The 19120-nt window shown below is 34.7% G+C and overlaps 3 protein-coding genes and 1 long non-coding RNA gene across 4 annotated transcripts; 2 read left to right on the top strand and 2 right to left on the bottom strand.

The window, feature by feature from the left end:
• Window positions 1-731: 731 nt before the first annotated feature.
• LOC135122434 (uncharacterized) lies at window positions 732-3419 on the bottom strand. The gene is made up of 18 exons (XM_064046603.1): window positions 3369-3419; window positions 3146-3291; window positions 3033-3096; window positions 2933-2982; window positions 2793-2877; window positions 2681-2732; window positions 2502-2621; window positions 2379-2436; window positions 2226-2320; window positions 2100-2154; window positions 1930-2042; window positions 1773-1876; window positions 1581-1721; window positions 1430-1517; window positions 1320-1370; window positions 1010-1257; window positions 862-935; window positions 732-808 (listed from the first exon to the last, which is right to left on the bottom strand). Exons 8-16 carry the CDS (start codon window positions 2417-2419, stop codon window positions 1151-1153), a joined length of 795 nt encoding a protein of 264 aa, XP_063902673.1. The 5' UTR covers window positions 2420-2436; window positions 2502-2621; window positions 2681-2732; window positions 2793-2877; window positions 2933-2982; window positions 3033-3096; window positions 3146-3291; window positions 3369-3419; the 3' UTR covers window positions 732-808; window positions 862-935; window positions 1010-1150.
• A 4006-nt stretch (window positions 3420-7425) lies between these two features.
• Window positions 7426-8486, top strand: LOC135122432 (uncharacterized). Its single transcript, XR_010279382.1, has 5 exons — window positions 7426-7502; window positions 7555-7650; window positions 8122-8180; window positions 8245-8333; window positions 8391-8486. It is a non-coding gene; the product is annotated as an uncharacterized LOC135122432 (long non-coding RNA).
• An 87-nt stretch (window positions 8487-8573) lies between these two features.
• On the bottom strand, window positions 8574-12699 carry LOC135122433 (protease 2-like). The gene is made up of 26 exons (XM_064046602.1): window positions 12639-12699; window positions 12531-12583; window positions 12322-12378; window positions 12132-12260; window positions 11951-12066; window positions 11809-11904; window positions 11660-11752; window positions 11486-11606; window positions 11027-11217; window positions 10825-10966; window positions 10701-10767; window positions 10529-10644; window positions 10322-10478; window positions 10132-10259; window positions 10014-10078; window positions 9889-9958; window positions 9753-9815; window positions 9642-9690; window positions 9460-9590; window positions 9359-9404; window positions 9203-9300; window positions 9049-9144; window positions 8947-8988; window positions 8816-8893; window positions 8731-8764; window positions 8574-8677 (listed from the first exon to the last, which is right to left on the bottom strand). The coding sequence occupies exons 2-26, from the start codon at window positions 12568-12570 to the stop codon at window positions 8578-8580; spliced, it is 2325 nt and encodes a 774-aa protein (XP_063902672.1). The 5' UTR covers window positions 12571-12583; window positions 12639-12699; the 3' UTR covers window positions 8574-8577.
• A 3783-nt stretch (window positions 12700-16482) lies between these two features.
• On the top strand, window positions 16483-18007 carry LOC135122435 (N-alpha-acetyltransferase 35, NatC auxiliary subunit-like). Its single transcript, XM_064046604.1, has 8 exons — window positions 16483-16548; window positions 16596-16699; window positions 16749-16831; window positions 16895-17000; window positions 17141-17245; window positions 17381-17458; window positions 17728-17852; window positions 17932-18007. Exons 1-8 carry the CDS (start codon window positions 16533-16535, stop codon window positions 18005-18007), a joined length of 693 nt encoding a protein of 230 aa, XP_063902674.1. The 5' UTR covers window positions 16483-16532.
• Window positions 18008-19120: the final 1113 nt, after the last annotated feature.

Consider the following 19120-nt stretch of genomic DNA (forward strand, 5'->3'; position numbering starts at 1 on the left):
TAATGTTTGAAATAGAGGGTTGCGGGGCCCTTACCGTCTCCTTGCTTAGTAGCTCGGTGTATTTTCGTATCATAATGGCTAAACTTTTGTTATACGTATTAACTAATTTTATATTATTTTAATACAATTTTGTTGCAAAATATAAATATTAATAATAAAACTATGAGGTATTATTTTCTGAGTATCTCGAAAATTCTACTTAGAGTAGTATATAGTAAAACTTTTTTATAATTTATATTTAATTTCTAATACTAGTTTTATTAAACTTAAGTATATATTTATAAAAAAAAAAATTAGTTTATATTTTACCAAGAGATTATCCGCAGTTAGCCTTTTTTAAATATTAATATTCACTAAATAATGACCATTAAGTAAAATTTCTAAGGGAATTGCTCGAATAGTTTTTTAACGCTAATAAAACTCACTTTTAAAAAGTTTGTTAAAAATAAGCATTTAATATGAAAAAGTGTACGCTATGGATAATAGCTACGAAAATTTTTCTTTAATAAATGTTATTCGATATTTTACCCTAACAGGACTGCATGCATACATTCCTTCCCTCTTATTAGCCAATTCATTGTAAATCTAATATCTTATTGGTTTTCTACTAAACCAGTGCATAATAATACTTTTAAAGATGCCATATTTGTAAAAAGGTTATAAGTTATAAGGCAAGAAAGAAAGAAGTTTTCCAACAATATATTTTTATTTAAATGCTTTTTCTTATTTTTCTTTCTTCATACTTCCCAGCTTTTTATGCGCTTTTTTCTTTTATCCTCTAAAAGCATTCGAGTCATTTCCTTGTCATCTGGGAGTCATTGTTACAAGAAGCGTTATCTTTAAAAAAATCACTTCTGATACTTTTATAAGCAGCCAATTCAATTTTCTTTATAAGCGTGGCTTTCCTGTCAGCAATTTTAAAAGTTATCTGGTAGCTTGAAATACTAAGTTAGCTAAAATGGCCACCATCCCTTCCTAATTATGCTACGATACGACTGAGAAGGCAGACCTCGCACAGACAGCCCTCAAATCTTCAAGTTCCAGCGTGTTTAGGTTAGACGGTAAGTTCGCTGGTCCGGCTTCGGCTATTCCTCTTGTGTCGTAAGCTGTCACGGTCTTCTGCGTATTTTTACTGAAATATTTAGAGCGATCAGAGCCAGGAGATGAGTGCGGGTGCCTTATTATTGCTGTTATTTTCCACTGAGCGAAAATGGCTAGCCAAGCGGGTGATTAGGTTGACTTTGCCGAGGGGATTGCCTTTATGCGCGAGAGACGCGTTGGGAAAAGCTAATAACAAGTTGTATGCAGGACGCACGCACCCTTTGCGTCCACGTCAGAAACCCCATTGGAAGCGCATTGGGATCGTAATGCTTTATAGAAAGCAGAATTACACTGATAGGTCTTGCAAGTTGAAATATATAGAAAGCACTGTTTTCGCTCAGCATCCACAGCTGACCAACTTGACGGCCCTGCAACTCCCACGCTTTGAACACTTGAGCGTCCTCTTGCCTGATTTCCTTTAAAAAAAACATGAAAAAAAGCTTTTTTACTTTTTATTAATGATAATAAGTGTGCTAAACTTTAGCTTGAAGGGAACGCCTCTTTTCCTTTGCAAACTGTCTTCGTCTTTGATAAGCCGCTACCTGCTCTGCATCCGAGCAGTTCTTTAAATGAATAGAAGGGACGTCATCTACAGCAATTTTTTGGGGGCGTGTCGAAGTCTGAAGAGAGAATCGATCTCGAAGAACTTAATCGGGTAGACTCTCGGCAACCTCCTGTAGTAAGTCTGCTACGGCTATGCCGCAACGAGGACAGTACTCGATAAGCCCCTTTTTAAATAATAGCTCCTCAGCGCTCGAAGTTCGCACCTCGGCAACTATAACGTGACTTTTGACGAAAAGTATACAAAAACAACACTTATCAAAATACCGGAAGAAGTTTCTGCTCTCTGGTTAAACCGCTGCGCTCGACAATGCCTCTGGCTTCTATTCTTTGCAGCTTGCTCCGCTAAAACTTTAGCTTCTCTGCGAACCTCTTCATATCTTTACAGGTTACCTTTATATATCTGAAAAAAGACAAGAGTAACACTTGAAAACTACCTTCTATCAGACACATCAAAGTAATAAAATCCAAAAGTCCCTTTGCAGTCGTTTCCTGCCAGAAAGGGAAAGTTATGCGTACTGCGCTGCCCCTCTTTCCTTCAAGAAATCAAAATTCGCTACAACCGCAAATGATTTGGCAATGATAGTCCGCTGGATCGTAGTCGAAGCGTTTGTTGCATAGCGGGCAAAAGTGCTCGGCAGTCATGCAACCGAAGAGGCTAAAGAGGTTAGTGGATGGCGCATGGTTGCAAGGGAGCCGCGTGTACAAGGTAGTACCATGAGCAAACACCGCAAACGTATTGCTTGATGGCTTCCATAAAAAAGTTGTAGGCGCCTTTTTGTTAGCAGACAACTAGAAACGGGCAACCGAGCGGGGAAGAGAAGGCAAGGGGCCCATACCCTTCTCCAGGCCGAGATCAGACCCGCCCCATGGAGAGTGGCACCGAGGACACTGGATCTTGGTCTTGTAGCAGTTCACGTTGGATCTGGCAAGTTTCCTTGTTTTCCTCCTCTTCGTACCTTCATAAGTAGAGCGGATAGTGCAGGATATGACTGCTCCTCGCAGCAAAAGATATAACCGGAAGATGAGTCTACTACTCGCGGCTTTGAGGCTGCATCAAAAGCGAGAACCTTTTTTTAATTAAAAAAATTAAAAAAATTAAGATAATATGCACTGCGCAGAGAAAAGACCAAAGCTTGAAAGGCTTGAGTTGCTTCAGAGACGCCAATGTTTTTGTCAGGGTGGATTTTAAGGGATAATAACAAATACGCTTTTCTTTAGAAAGGCAGCCTTTAAATCTACTTAGGCCCTTATTGCTATGAATAACTACTTTAATTGGGGAAGAGGAGAATCTTCAGTCACAGTAATCCCACTTAGGCTCTTAATTAAAGCAAAAGTAGTTAAAAGTATATAACTTATGCTAATATTACCAGTAAAAGGCAATAATCATCTTGAACTTCCAAAACTTTATGTATCAAATCAGTTCCACTAATTCTTTTTAAATAATTTAATAAAAGAAAACTCAAAAATATAAAAGATTAACTTTATTGCTTTTTCACTATTTTCAATAACTAGAATTTTATTAGAGGTCGGCGCCGAGGCATCTAATTTTTTTTGCTGTCTCAAATAAGTGGCAAGTCTAAAGATAAGTTCATCTTTATCTCCAACCGGAGACAAATTGTAAGAAGCCTTAAAACAAAGGAAGGAGTGGTATAAACCAGGAAGGTGTAAGTACCATACCCATACAAATATTAGTGGTAACCTACCAGAAGACGCTTTATTTCTCCTATACCCAAACTGTTTCGAATTTCTCTTGCTTCCATAGAAAATTAAGACTAAGTGGCGTAAAATATATATTTTAATTTTATAGTTGCAGTGTCACTACACTCATAAAAAAACCAGGATAAAAGTGAGCCTCCGTGGCACGCAGGTCGCCAAGCTTCACGATTCTAATATTTTTGAAAAAGTATTGTTAGGTTGCAGAGTATATTGGGTTTAATAAAGGAGTTGCGTTTTACCTTTGAGCAAGTGCAGGACTTGCAAGTGCTGGCTTTATCGCATTTACAACTTCTCATAGAAGTAAACCCTTATAATAAACAATTATTACAATATTCCCAAGTATTTAAAAACCCAATAAAGTAATAAAGACGATAGTTTAATCTAACGTTTTGAAGCAAATATTTTGAGAATTATATTATACGCTTATAGCATAAGTTTCACCTCCATGGTTATATATAAAACATTATTAAAACGATAAAATTTTATTTATTAAAAAATTAGACGCTAATACTCGAACAGAAACAATCTGTCCATTACGTAATACAGTTCTTTATGCCATCCTTCCAAAGGGAAAGGAATTAAGCAAGCGTTCCCCCACTTTCACCTTCTAACTTAAGGTTTTGTTCCTTTCGCCAGCGCTCTTTTTTACGAATAAGGATATATTTATTTTGGTTGTGTACTGAAAATATTAATTCTTTATAAATGACTTCTGTAGATAGCCAAAGTTGTAAATCGCATTCAAGTAATTAGAATATTATGTCAACGGAGCAGGACAAGTCATATGATTTTGGTTTGCAATTTTTCATATATTCTTTAATATACAATTAAAAAGTGTAAACACTTTTGTCTATCACTTAGTATTTATAAATAAACCTAGCGTCTTAGCAAGATATTTTCTATCGAGGGAAAACAGACTTATTTAAATGCTTTCTACCCATCTTAGAGCGTGAAGTATACTACCTTTCTGAGTGTTCCGCATCGAGTCGCACGCTTTGCCTAGATTTTTCTTTGTACAGTTAGCTGGAAAGTTATTTATGATGTTTTATAGAGACAATACGCAAATTCCTCTTTCATAGTCATCTGGGTACTAGTTAGATTCGTCATCCGTGTTTTGACACCTATATCAACCTACCTATAGCTCCCAATAGATACATGTAATGATATTGCTAGCTAAACCTAATTATGCAAATGGAAATCAATACTCCTGCTTCTTTGAGATTGATCGCCATGCCAGAGTGAAAACTTTAATTAAGGCGGAGTATTTATTATTATTATTGTTAAAATTTTAAACGAAATTATATATGATACTTAAATCCCTTAAACTGGCCTTCATACACCAGTCACGTATAGAGAATTATAAAGCCATTTCAAGTATACCTGCCACTGAAGTTTAGATTTATGTGTTAACATAGAAAACTCTTGCCATATACAAAAAAGGTTACACTTGGCACCCCGAGTAAACTATTTTATATATTTTTTGAGGTGAGTGGCAAAGAACCCTATATGAAGTAATATGAATAACAGAATGAAAGTTGTAAGCCTTTATAGATATGTATTATATCACTCATACTTAAATATTATGACTAATTATATTTACAGAAAAAGCCAAATATTTTTTCGAGGTATAAAAATTGCAATAAGAATGCTTTACTTTTACAACTCAAGGCCTGAGTGCAGCGCCCTCCTTTTATTCTAAGAAGTTGTAATACAATATTCAATATAAAAATGCTTATTCTAATTGTCATCCAACCGGGCTGACTATTTAACTTTTAAAAGTTCTGTTAGAGAATTTAAATACCAAAGCGCACAGCTTAACACACTTGAACTAGTATTCAGCTGCCTGTCATTTACGAGATTATAAGCCAGTAAAATGTGTCTCTTGTATAAGTGCGCACGAAAATTCTTTTACAGGTACTCTACCGTATTTGACTAAATATTTTGTAAGTTAACAACATCAAAGATCAGAGCATTTTTTTTTTTAATGGGAAAATACCTTTAACAAGTAGTGTGATATTTTTGTAAGCTGCACGCACAGCTCATCCTTGTCTTCCGAACGTAGTTGTTTGGCAGTTTAAATGTTAGTTGGAAATCGCTAACCGCGTAATCCTTTGAATTATCTATAACGCCTCTAACAATAATGTTAAAAGAGATAGAGGGTCTAATGAACTATTTTACGGCTATACAAAGAAGACAATATTGACCTAGGGTGTAATTAACTTTTTATTAGCCACCTTCGTGCTCCTTCTCCACCGCAACGCTGTCCTATTTGATAAATAAACTGTAGGGAACTGCTTTTAACTTTTTTAAAAAGATGCAGCGTTAAAATGTGTTAACATAAGAACTTTGTATACAGAAGCTAAAAGATAAAAATGAGGTCATGATGTTAGTGTGATTGCTTTCTTAACCTTCAAATACAGTAACTTACGATAAAAAAATTAGTACGTTTCACTTAGGGTTTTTCTGCGTTTTCTGCAGTAAAGAAAAAGTTCTTTGTCGATAAAATTTACTTTTAGAGTTTAATAAACTGTAATTTTTTGCTAATATTTTGAAGAAAAGAATTGCTTATTGGAGTGTACTTTTAAGCCGTTGCTTCTGTCATGATTTGTCAGTAAGAAAACTTAAGCAAAGAAAGGTCATTGTTCTTATCTTTAAGATTAGGTAAATTATGAAACTTAAAAACCTCCGAAGTGCCTTATTCCTTTTCTTCTTCCGCACCGCGAAGCATCTACGCCCAAAAAAGCTAAAAAAAATCAGAGGTTAGCCCCTTTTGTAACTTTAGTAAAAAAGACCTAAATTTAATGGTTCCGCGCACTGTTTAAAATAAATGAGCTTGCAATGACTTAAACTCTCTTTGCTTGGGTCAATTGTAATGTTTGTATCAAAGCTAATATGTCTTCGGTTAGAAATTTTTTCATAAACTACCTGACCGTCTGAACACCTTTACGCCCACTTAACCTTTTTCTTACACTTATAGGGATAAGCCACTTTCTTACGTAAATAAAGATAACTCCCCGTTAAACCGTAGTTAAAACTTTAAATAAGGGAAGGAGCCGACAGCCAAAACGATTAAATGAGACAGGTACAAAGATAACCTCTGACATAAGCAGTTCTTTTAGGTTCTTGAAGTCGTAGAAACCACGGAAATCTAAAAATAACTCTAATATAAGCGTAAGCACCTATGAAAAGAAAAAGCGGAGTATAGATATTTGAGTTAGAGTTAATCGACCTTAACAAAAAGCGGACAAAAAGGACAAAAAATACTTCGACGGAGGCTCCGGTTATCTTAAAGTTAAAGTCAGGTTAACTATTTTATTTCTTCAAAGAACCTTTATTAAACATATGTAAACTTAAATACCACTAAAATTAGCAATAAAAAAAACCTTTATACAACGACTATAATGCTTTGTTTGCGCGTATTAATTTGTTTATTACAAAAGTTTAATAAAAATAAGTAAAGTAGAGAAAAAAATAACGAAAAATCATGCTTTTTCTATTATAACAAAAAGCCCACATTTCAGAAGTAAACAGTTATTTCTTCAGGACTAAAGCAACGACATATGAATATAAACATGCTTTTGTTATTAACGGTTTTTTTAAATTAAATGACTTTGCTAACCTCAAAATCCCTATAGTATTATAATACACTTGCTTTTCTTTAAAATGCAACTTTATAATAAAAAAAAAATCAAACAAAGGGATGCATCTACATAAAAATGGATTAAGGCAGGAGCATTTAAATAAATGGATACTAGGCTTAGTCTTAACATCAAGGCCCTTTATTTATTTCTATCAGTAACAAAAATTTAAGATGTGTTTAGTTTTATAAGTTTCCAGTATTAAATAAAGTGGTACACTATATTTATAAAAAATTTATTTTTATTAAATGTACACCCAGCGTGTTTCAACATAAAAACTACTTCAGCAAGACCTAAACCCGAACACGGCAGGGACAAATGAAGACCACTGGAAAACCGTCAAAAGGAGCATCATCAGGTGCAAAAGGGATTACTCTTAACCACCACCATTGCAGCAGTGCGAGAGGAACGTTAGATTCCGGTGAACAACTTTTCCTTGACTATTTTTTGTTAGACTTTTACTGTCTAAGTCATATTCCCATTCTGGTTTGCAGGTTTTTACCCTTTACTTATAAGTTGAATGCCAGTTAAAATGTAGGCTGTACGAGCGAATGAGCGAAACCAAGGAACCCGAAAAACTTACCAGGCAGGAGAGACTCCTCCTTATTTTAAAAAAGCAAACCTATACTATTTGGTTAATTTTAACCCATTTTGCATTGTTAAAAACTTTCTTCTAGTTGCTTCCTTGTGCATATTGATTTGTTGTTGTTCAAATGTAAAATTAGCTATTTTTTCTAAAATTCCAATTACTTTTTGTAATTCGTAAATATTCTCCTTATCATGAAGAATCTGGTTAGCCTTTAAGAAGTTAATCTAAGTTTAACTTGCTAAAAAAAAGTCGGGAAACAGACCTGCCATGGTATTAGAGAAAAACAGTTGCTCCTACGACCATAAAAAAAATTGGGATTTGATTAAACTTAGTAATTATATAAAAGCAAACTTTTGGAATTTTTAAAAAACACTGCGCTTGTTAAACTCAATTAATTAACTCAACTGAGGCGCGTAATCGCGTTTTCAAGAAGAAAAAGTGCAAGTGAATACAACTTTTATAAACGAATTAGAATTTTAATGATAAAATAATAGTAATACGTTTTTATTTTTTTAGGGCTTGCTGGAATTAGTGGGAGCGCTATAGGCTTGCTCTACTGCTATAAAAAAGATTACGTATTCAGCCTTATTACTGCTTGCAATTCTCTTCCTACTCACTGTTTACTCTTCTTGCTCGCAGTCTAAAGGCATGCAATACTTTGGAAGATCCCGAGTGCTCTTTCAGTTTTTCACTGTACTTGCGCTTATTAACACTTTCCAGCAAATCGGGTAAACAGCTTTACTCAATAATTCTTAAGCTCCCTGCTTCCTTTTAACTTCCGGCAGACCAGTCGAGTTGTATGACGATATTAAAGAAAAAGTGGGATCAAAACTCTTTAGAAAAAAAGACCCTAGTCCGTCAGAAGAACCCCACGAAAATAGTCAGAGTTTAAATTTTTTCAATGCGTATGTAACAATAAATGCTTTCTAAAAATTATTCGCATACTTTTTTATTTTTGCATAGTGAGTACTATTAAAATTCAGCTTTTTTGAAAAGGCAGCTCAAGGAAAAGGCATATATTAAGGCCAGTTCCTCCAGTCTGGAGTATCTTCCACTTTTGGAAAAATGCCCGCTAGGGAAGGGCAAAAGTATATGCTGATCGGAATTCAAAGTAAAGGCATTTACCTCTCCAGAAGACAGCGATACAAAATATTTCTGCCTAATTTAGAAAAAAAATTAGCGTGTACGTGACACGCTAGAAAAAAAGAACCGTGATTCGCGTCGTACTTCCGGAGCCGCTGGACCCACTTCGCAGGCTCCCAGTAGCCCACGCGTGGATCGTTTAATCCTTAGATACCATAAGGATCTCTCCCGCATGCTAATTACTAGAATGTTTCAAACCTGCCGTTGCCAGAATGGGAGGAAAAAACTTTTTCCTAGAGTCTACAGTAAGATACGTTTGAGTTGTAGCTCTCTTTAACAAACAAACGGATAATAAAAAACCTGAAACTTCCGTTTTTATTTTGGTGTTTAGGATTTGGTCGTAGGGAGAGTAACTTTTTATATACTCGTAGCAGGCCTTCGAGGAGGTGGGATTCCCTGCAGTCGTGTATCGTATACAAAGTTGCATTTCTGTGGACGCGGGCTTCCTGCTTACCCCATTCTTCCCACTCGCACATCGTTAAAGGGATGGAAGGATCGCTCATGGTGGTCAAGACATCTACAAAACCCACACGGTTTACGGCACCGGCATAGCTTTTTTTTTAAAAAAAATTGTTTCGTGTTTACAAGAAAAAAAAATAAAAAAACAAACGTATTTTCCTTGCATTCGTTCAACAGCGCTCCGATCAATAAACCACCTTTAAAAAGTCAATGTGGGAGCGGCAAAGACTCTAAGGAAAAAGCAGGAAGGACCCGCTGAGGCTCCAACACAAACAATATTCCCCTCCTGAGCAATCCTCTCACTGACCAGATGAGCGGTACATGAAAGAAAGTCGCGCCACGTGTTATGCTTCTTGAAAAACTTTCCGTCCTCGTACCACATGCTTTGCGATGGATAATAGCGAAGAGGAAAGAAGGGATATTACAAGCCCTACCGCCCCAATTCACCGCCCCCGCGGACATGTGCTATGACCACGAGCACTCCTGGGGAAGGAGGGTCGGGGAAGGTTGTTAGAGACTATAAGAAATAGTTGGTAAAAGGGAACCTCTGTCCAGCAAGCTCAAAAGAGATGAGCTGAAAACAGCTTCATTGCAGTACTCATAACTGCCTTTATGAAAAATGAAAAGAAAAAAAAAGCATTACACAGGAAACCATGCGTACTACAGCGGAAGGGAGCTCACCGTAGCCGTCCAGGTAAGCAGGCGCAGGGAAGGTACACTTCCGTTTATGGTAGCAATAGCTCACGGGCACCTAGAAGAACTTACTGTTGGCAGGGTTTTAACCAAAAAGCGTGCCTTAGTAAAACCTTGACGCCGTCCACAGCGGTTGCCCACGTGCGTTTAACTTGGTAGTCATCCGAAGAGAAGTCTCCTATTAAAGAGGACATAAAATATATACAATGCCCAGCAAGCAAAAAAAAAGACCTAAGACTGCCTGAATTTTTTTAACTTTGCGCGCGCCCGTCCATAAATCGTAATCGTAAACGGTACCCGGTACATTGAAGCTGGTGTACACAAAGCGGAGGATATGCGAGAAATAAAAACCGGAGACCCTGACCAGCGGGGGAAGGGGAACAATAAAGAAGGGCAGAAGTGTCCCATATAGTCTTTTCACCTTCGGAGAGAATAAGACTCCTCAGGGAAGGCGATGGTCCCCAAGGCGTATAACGCCACCAAGTTGCTTTGCCAGTCACAAAGATCCAAGGGTCGGGCCTCTCGCGCCGGTCCTCCTTTAGCGGGATTCAGAGAGTAAACGCAAAGCCTTCGGAGCCCTCAAAAGCGGGATTAAACAAAAATGGCAAAAACAAGTGGCCAAAGCCACCTTTATAGCGCTCCACAAGGACCACGTGCTCCTGAAAAGTCCTGATCGCCTCCAACTTGACCTCCGTTCTGTGAGGAATTAGCTCTTCGCAATCTTCATACCGGCCCAGACGAACACTGAAGTATATGCAAATTTCAATAAGAAGAGGATCAATGGAAATGAAAGAGATCACTTTTTGGCGACCAGCAATTTCGAATTGTAGCAGTTGTCAGAGTTGCACACAATAAAAAAAAGGCGACCTGCTCGTCATGTTGAAAACTGCACTCCGCGCGTGACAGAACAGCAGTAGTATTTACCGTCCACGTCAGCAACCGAGTATTCCACGGACTGCCTTCGAGGCAAAACGCCCTTCAGCTTCCTGTTGTCGTCGACGTCGTCCGCACGTAGGAAAAAAACTTCGGACGTAACAGCGGACTGACTTACCAAGTAAACTACGGCCTTCGCAGAGGAGTAAATAACAAAAATATATTAAAATAAGATTAAGAATAAAAAAAAAACTTCGGAATTCGAGCGGGATAGTGATAGTGAAAAGCGTTCGTCAGTCTCGTGCCACACGAGGGAGTGAACAGCGTTGCGCACAAAAAGGTCGCCCTCCTTCTCGGCCTCCGCAAAAGTGAAAACGCACTTGTATAGCTTGAAGGGTCTGTTAAGCTTATCTTTGGTAAGGTAGTATAAAACATTATTGGCCCCTAAGAAAAAATAAAGATCAGCCGCCAAAGAAATATATTATATTTATAATAATTTTAGCAAACATTATTAACATAGTATTACTTAATAAAAATGGTTTAATTTACTCTTCTTTTATTAAAATTCAATTTTATTTATTTAAAAAGTTTGCAAATTAGTGAAAAATTAGTTATAACCAATCTTATTTATAAAATTTGACTTTAATACTTAAAGAAAAATAATTATTATTTTAATCTACTTATAGAAAATATTTTTAATAGTATTTTTTACCCCAAGCAACGTCTCCAGAGCAGTTTTCATTGTGGCCCTCCAGCTCCACACGGTGAAGTAGCGATGCCCGCAAGTCTTTAATATATAACTCATAATTTTCACTACCTGTTCGGTCTTCAGTCTAAAATAGGTTCAAACTAAAATAAAAAAAAGCAGAACAACTAGAAAAATTACAAAAGCCATCTTGGAGGAATCTGGAGAGACCACCAAGTTAGCCAAAACATATGATTCTAAATTACTCGCACGTTCATTTTCATCCAACAAAATCTTTAAATTTTATGAACGCAGTTCTTTTTTTTTAAGTATAAATTCCATATGTAGACCTCTTCAGTTTCAAAGGAAGGATCAATGTCATCATCAATGGTAGGCTTTTTTGAAGTTCGGTCATAGTCAATAGGTTGCCTGCAATGAATAAGATACTACAAGAAAAGTTAATACTAATATATTTTTGAGGAATAGTGAAACCTGATTATTTTTGGTGACTCTCTCATAATAAAAATAATCTTTTTTTCTTCTCGCGGGTTGTAGATCATCCTCCTTAATTCTGTTTTTCATTTCATTGTACAAAGTCTCACGAAGTTCTGTACTTATAAAAAAACTCTTAAGTAAAAAATGAAAAACAGTAAAAACTACGAAATTAAAGGACCGCGCGTTCCGTTCATAAGCACGTTTTCGGTATAAGCGTTTTCGCGTTTCAAGTGAGTAAGAACTTCTTGATCTGCTCTGGTATCTGACCTTAACCAGTAGTACTCATCTATTCTCGTGTCCTTGAAATCTTGATTATATAAACTCTAGTTTTAATATCTGTAATTAAATGGAAATATATACTAAGGGACTTTCTTCAGGAAACTGTTGAACAAGAGTCTTAGGAATTTCTTTGGCTTTAGGGGGCTCTAATGTTTTAAAACAATCTTATAAGTTCTGCGCATCTATAGCTAAGTTTATTATTTAAATAGTTATTTATCAAATTAATTAAGAAACCAAAGTTTCTAAAATATTTAAATCAAATAGAGAATGTTAAAAACAAAATTTCTATTTTTAAAACCACTATTTTCAAGATCAGGGCCAGTTAAAGGAAATTGCATGTCAACTCCACAACTTCAAAAAAGTAAGTAGCATTAAATAAAAAATTAATAAGCGTAAAATATAGTACAAAATATGATAGACGCAAGACAACAGTGAAGAAGTGTGACGTACAAACTGTTAACTGTAAGTCAACTTTTTACTTAGAACAAATACTTGAAACCAACTTTATACTAATAATTTCGAATCGAGCTGATCATTTACAAAAAATCGATTATTAACTAAGCTGAGAATGCGAAAACTAATATCAACTATTACAACTTAATAATATCGTCTATTGTCAATATGCAAAGCTATATATATTTGGTGGTATTGCGATTGCAGGCCTTAAATTACATCATTTCTTACCTTTTAAGGAAAATATCGACTATTTTATTATCGTAGAAAATTATGTATATTGGTCGTTTTGATTGTCGAGGCCAACGAGCGCATGGGAAGTATCGAGCTCATTCGCATCATGTATGGAAATGAGTGGCTCCGTAAGGAACATCAGTACACAGCCAGGGAGTAACAGGTTTTGGCAGAACTATTGATCATCTTCCGCTTACAAGTAGGAGGTAAGGTTCTGCAATACCGTTACAGCGTGCGGCGAGAGTGATCTCACTTCACAATTCACGAAGCACGAAGGGTATGGAATGTTGGGACTCATTTAATAAAACAGCGGATGTAATGTTCAATAAATACTCTGTTTTAATTGTAACCCCGACAATTTAATGTGTAGAAACAAAAATCGAATAAAGTATTTCCTAAAGCTCATAATGTCAAGTAATGGAAGCAGATTTATCCGGAACGAAGATCAACGCAGTAACCAAGACAACGAACACTACGGAATGCTAAGAATAGCGAAACTATTGACAACCCTCGAAACACTTCAAGATCTTAACTTAATTGATCCACATTTTAGAGAACAGTTGCGCTACATAGCTGACTCTGGTCTGAAACGTGGCCGGCCGTAAAAAAACAGAATCTGCAATAATTGCTGTAGCGCAAAGGAAATTTAGAGAATCTTTATTTGTGCTATCAGCGAAACTTAGTGACTTACCTCTTGAACCGAGTCGACGAGGATGGTAACTATTTGAAAAGAAGTTTTAAATAAAAAAATGTTTGCAAGCTGTATAAAATATAGAAGTTAATCTTTCACTTTGACTATCCAATGTTTTTGTTTGCAGCTAATAACACTTGTGAGGCACTTTGGCTGTCAGATCTTGTTGCTCATTGCTTATTTAAAGAGTATAGCTTCTGGATAATTCTATATGGAAGTGTCAACTGCAAACACCTTGCTAAAATAGCTGGATGAAAACCATGACGGTAGCGCCTTTGAGGTCTACACCCACACGCAGACAGTGCGTGTGAAATAGTCAATACTTACAGAGAAAACTGCCCCGATAGAGGTAGAATAAAAAAAATCATTTCAGAGGATGTATGTCTTCTAACAGTATTAAGGCGCTTTAAGGCTAAAGTCCTTGTAATGGTACAGTAAACTTGAGGACATACGCTTAACTTTTTACGGACTAATAAAAAGATTTATTATCACTCAGAACAACACTTCCATTTTGTCCCTACCTATTGACAAAAGCTGTAGATTGACCATTCCTGTTGCCGAAATTGATTGCACTTAATTGTGGTTCATTATAATATATCGCTGTCGACCCGCTTGCTAAGCCTCTAAAAAAATGCTTAGCTGCGATCATCGACCCCTTACTCTAGCAGTCGCAGAATGCAATTACCAATTATGAGTTTTAAAAACTCAAATAAAAACTCTCGTTTTCTTATTTAGTTTTATACATTATTTGAGTACCTTCCTAAAAATTTATTTTACAGTGTATTTACACCTTTTCTCACAATTGCAACTACTGGAGTTAAGTTCAACTCCGTATATAATTATATAAAATCCGCCTTTTATATCAACTGGGTTACTATTACGGTTTTTTAGGCTGCAACTTTTTTTGTGCCCACTCAACACCTGTTGTTTAGCTGCTTAAATTAAAAATTCCCTAAGTTTTAGAAAGAATTTTTGAGGACTTTAGCTTTTTTAGTTTTTATAATAAAGATTATATATAATTAGAAAATAAAGAGAGTAAACAATTTTTCTTAACATAATGTGTATTTATTACTATATTTCAGAAAGTAAAGTAGAACCCTAAGCGTGAACTAGAAACGTATTCTTAGTTTAAGATGTCGACTTCTCTAAAGTTGATTTATACAGGGATAAATAATGCATCCAGCTTTGTAGCTTTTTAAAGCTTGTTACCACATATTTTTCGTAAATAAGGTTTCATTATATCCAATAATGAATAGCTAATTACTGTATTTAACCCTTTCAAAGCTATTTCCGATTTTAAATTTGTGAATCCTTAGCTAAAAAATTTGGTTAATCCTCTTTACTTGTACAGTTATGCTATAATTTACTAGGCTCACCCAGCTTTATATTATATAATCGAATTTTATTTTAGTTGCTAACAACACTGTTTTAAATATATCAGCGTTTTTAGCATGTAAACAGACACTTAAGGTTTAACGCCTTAAAAGTAAGGATTTACGTAAATGCTCCTCTCGCACACTTCTTTAAGTCCCTTTCCTTTTAATGTTTACAGTTTTAGGTTTTTCCATAATAAGCTCTTAGTTATTAATTCTATCCTCCCATGTACGCATGCACAGTTTTAACTTGGTTGTATTCCCTAACACTGCGCTAAGATCTTAGTTATATTTCTCACCAATATCAGTTTACTTTTTTCTTTTTTACTAATTTTCTACTCTTATCTCTCAAAGAGTTCAATTGTGCGATTACGATATTCAAAATACCGTCGATCTTAAGTTCTATTCCTCACTTAATAACTTATATAACCTTTTTCTAGCCAAACAGAAAGTAATAAATTTTGTTTAGAGGGCAGTTGTACGCTTAACCCACAACCAGAAATATGCGAGTTGGGCCGACGGGAATCGAACTCGCGATTTAGAGATTTCGAGATAATGCTCTTCTAACTGAGCTACAGGTGACAACTTTCACTCTCACTAGATAAATTTCAATTACAACTCTGTTAGAAAATATGTTTGATATCTTGACCTCAATAATGTAAATATTCGGCGGGAATAGTTCTTTCTGAAACATTTTAAGAATAAGAATTATTAAAAAACTGACTTCTTATATAATTAATGAGACATATAGTTCAAAACTTAAAAGGGGAGCATTTATTTAATTTATTTCGATTACAGATTAACTTCATCGAATAATGTACCCTAATAGAAGCAGTGAAAAGTTATTTCTGTTATGCAGAAGTAGTTTTAAGTTATGTAAGGTTGAGCTGGGCTAGAGGCCACACGCGGCTAACCTTCACAAAGATATAAGATCCATAAAGCACACTTAAACTAATTGATCAGCGTAATTAAGTAGAAAATTGCTTAAATAATTCATTTAGCAACTGATGGATTAAGGGAAGACTTCCGCACAGATAACTAATTTCAAATTAGCTAGATATTTTGTGAAAAAATATTTTTTATATTAATTATTTTGTACTAAATATAAACCCACCCACTTAAGAAATAATTGAGCCTACTTATAGAGTATAAAAAGAGTTACCTTACCTCAATAGATAAAAAGGATAAGCAAATTTAAAAGATTTATTAATTCTAACGCATTATAATTTACGAGAGCATGATTTTACTGCTATATCTGTTTTACTTATTTACCATACTTTAATAATTTTTAACATAAGTACTACCTTACATAAACTTTTTATAAAAACACTTAACTATTTACCATAACGATGAGGATTGCTTTTACTCTTTTGAATTTAAAATATAACTACTATAATATAATGGGTTAACCACAAAGAATAACCCTGCCCTTAAAAAGAGGCGGAAGCGCGTTGCGCTTACTGACTTTCTCGGCTTCACGCCAAATAACCTTAGAAGCCTTTTTTGATGCTCGTGCTAGAAACTGAGTTTTGCATAATTGGGCGCCATTATGGAGGAATTCTCTGGTAATATTTTGTAAAGTATAGCTTAGTTGCTTACTTATATGTTATAGAATGGGAGGATATTACCGTGGAGTTTATGGAAAAAGCACGTTGCTTGGAAATAGGCGAAGTAGTTTCTTGCATCTCTTTTTATGATGCCATGACAGCCTTGGAAGTATTTTGTTTACCCTCTACTCTGACTTCATCTTGCTTAATTTAAATAGATGATGGAACCCAAAATGGATATGGGGCTTCATCTTATTTCTAATCCCGATCGAATACTATCTATTGAGGACGCCCTTAACAGGTGCCCCTTGAGATTTTCATGCAAAATTTTGTAGTAGATGTCATTGGTACTTGATTTACGTAGAAATTTGGTTAAAATTAAAGAGTTTGCCCCTAAGGAAGTTATAGGTATTTTTGATGAGCTGCTACGTAGGGAAGTTTCTTGGCTTTCGGGCCAGTCAATAGCTCAAGTGATTTATCTGTTATTATATACTTTTCCAATAAAAAAAATACTTTTTTTAAAATTATAAAAATTAATAATTCTTTCTACAGATTTTTTCTGTAATACTGTACAATATTGGTTAATCCATAAAAATGTTATTGTTTTTAGACCATATACTCGAGTCTATATATGCTTCGCCCGTCTATCGTGGAGGATCCCATCTTACTCTCGCTTTGTTTGGGTTTAAGCAAAACTTCTACGCTGATGCATAAAGTTTTATTTCATTTATTAATTATAAGATTTTATTTTTTTACAATTCAAATTTATTAATTTTTTTTTGTTAATTATTTTTAATTATTAGTAAAGTGCAAGTTTGATAATTTTATAACGCCTTTTTAAACTTAATAGATTCTTCTCGATTCTGGTGTCTGCAGTGAAGAAGATTTTCAATTCAAATTATTAAATTCTGATTCTCACGACTATCTGGTTGTCTCTTTTTCATCTTAAAAATTTAATATAAATTTAGGTTTATTAAAAATTATTTTTTAGGATTAAAATTGTAATCAAATTGCTTAAAGCTTAAATTTTTTAGATAATCTGTTAAGGCGAAATTGTTTAATCATTTGGTTTTAAAAGTTATTGTTAATTAAATATTTATTTATAAAAAATTAGTGCTTAACGTTTTTTGAGTTACAACTTTTCAAGAAATTTTAAATAACTCGTAATTTTTATAATTTAATTCAACTAAACTGAAGCCTGATGACCGTGAAGTTGTTAACCTGCTGGAAGACTCCATCGCATTTGTTACATCTCATCTTAAAGCAAATAAACTTGAAACTGAAGAACTTTTGAGCTGGCGAGCCGTCCAACACAGGCTGAAGTAATTTTATAAATAGTTATAATAATAAACACAAATAGTAAATTTTGATTATTTTTATATAATTTTTATTTTAAATTAGGTTTCGACTATCTTTACTTCAATTTTTTATGCAGTGGACGACCTGTTCAGTTCATAATAGTAGTGCTTCTTTGTAAATGGAATAATAAAAAAATAATAATAATAGTAATAATAATAATAATAATAATAATAATAATAATAATAATAATAATAAATAACAATAGTCGATAACTTTCAAGTTAAAGAATTGCTGCGAGTTATTATAAAAACGTCCACTTAATGTATTTTGGTAGTTGAAAATTCTTATATAACTTTGATGAGCGGTTAAATAGATCCAATTTTTTCCCTATTCAGTATAATTTGGTAGGTTATACCATTAAGGTGTTCGGCGCATCCGCCACGTGTTTTCCAGGGCTTTTTAAATTTTTGAATGTTTTTTTTATTATATATAATGCGAGACAGTCTTTTCATCGTTCCCCAAGTTAATGAATTTTATTTCTGAACTCACCTCAAACTTAACTTTTATTAAAACTAGCGCTCATTTAGGCTTAAAAATTGGTAACATTAATAATAATAATATTAATAACAATAATAATAATGATTATAGCGGACACATGTGTTTTTATGAGTTTCGCTCCAGATCTTACTTATAAAAAACATAGTACTTTACCCTGCTCTGGCTTACCGTATAGTAGTATAGGTATTATAGTTTAATTATTATTATTGTTATTATTATTATTATTATTACTATTATTATTATTATGTAAATGTTTGATAACTTAGATGCTGCCTTTGACTATTTTTCGCGTCTTCTCTGCAGTTTGAGCGACCTTTTCGCTGTAATAAAACCCACCATGACTCTCGATCAGCTCGAAAAGTTTTACAAACGGTTCAGTTCCACTTGCCCCACAATGCTTTCTTCCGCTCTTCTCCACGTGCGTGTGTACATTACAGGCTGCTCGCTCTGCCTTTCTCGCTTTATGACTAAACTTTCGTAGACTTTAGCCTGGCGACACTCTAAACTTTTTGGGCTTCATACATTGAAAGTAACCATTTTCAGCTTCTTATGTCTACTTTATTTTTGTATTATTTTCGGCTCCGTTTATCATCCATATCATCTTGGTAGCAGATAATGGTCAAACTATTTCTTTCAAACGTTATTAAAGGGCCCTTTCTTAGTGAACTTTGCGACTTTGCTGAACAAACTAATCATAGCAGTTCCCTCCAAGACGTTTGTATCCCGCTGTTCT

The sequence above is a fragment of the Zophobas morio genome, unplaced genomic scaffold (genome assembly GCF_036711695.1).
Source record: "Zophobas morio isolate AGI-343-1 ecotype UQ-CSIRO unplaced genomic scaffold, CSIRO_AGI_Zmor_V1 ptg001246l, whole genome shotgun sequence".
In the NCBI taxonomy this organism is placed as follows: Eukaryota; Metazoa; Arthropoda; class Insecta; order Coleoptera; family Tenebrionidae; genus Zophobas; species Zophobas morio.

Bases quoted from the DNA above. Each gene is read 5' to 3' on its own strand.
- LOC135122434 (XM_064046603.1), bottom strand. From the start codon at position 2,419: ATGGAAGCCATCAAGCAATACGTTTGCGGTGTTTGCTCATG. The intron at 1,877-1,929 runs GTATTTTGATAA...GTCACGTTATAG, and splicing joins GAGAGCAGAAACTTCTTCCG to TTGCCGAGGTGCGAACTTCG. The intron at 1,518-1,580 runs GTTTAGCACACT...TTTTTTTTAAAG, and splicing joins GGCGTTCCCTTCAAGCTAAA to GAAATCAGGCAAGAGGACGC.
- LOC135122433 (XM_064046602.1), bottom strand. From the start codon at position 12,570: ATGCAATTTCCTTTAACTGGCCCTGATCTTGAAAATAGTG. The intron at 10,645-10,700 runs GTGATCTCTTTC...CATATACTTCAG, and splicing joins AAATTGCTGGTCGCCAAAAA to TGTTCGTCTGGGCCGGTATG. The intron at 8,678-8,730 runs GTAAATGCCTTT...GCCCTTCCCTAG, and splicing joins TATCGCTGTCTTCTGGAGAG to CGGGCATTTTTCCAAAAGTG.
- LOC135122435 (XM_064046604.1), top strand. The intron at 17,459-17,727 runs GTTGTCTCTTTT...ACTAAACTGAAG, and splicing joins CTGATTCTCACGACTATCTG to CCTGATGACCGTGAAGTTGT. The intron at 17,853-17,931 runs GTAATTTTATAA...ATTTTAAATTAG, and splicing joins GCCGTCCAACACAGGCTGAA to GTTTCGACTATCTTTACTTC.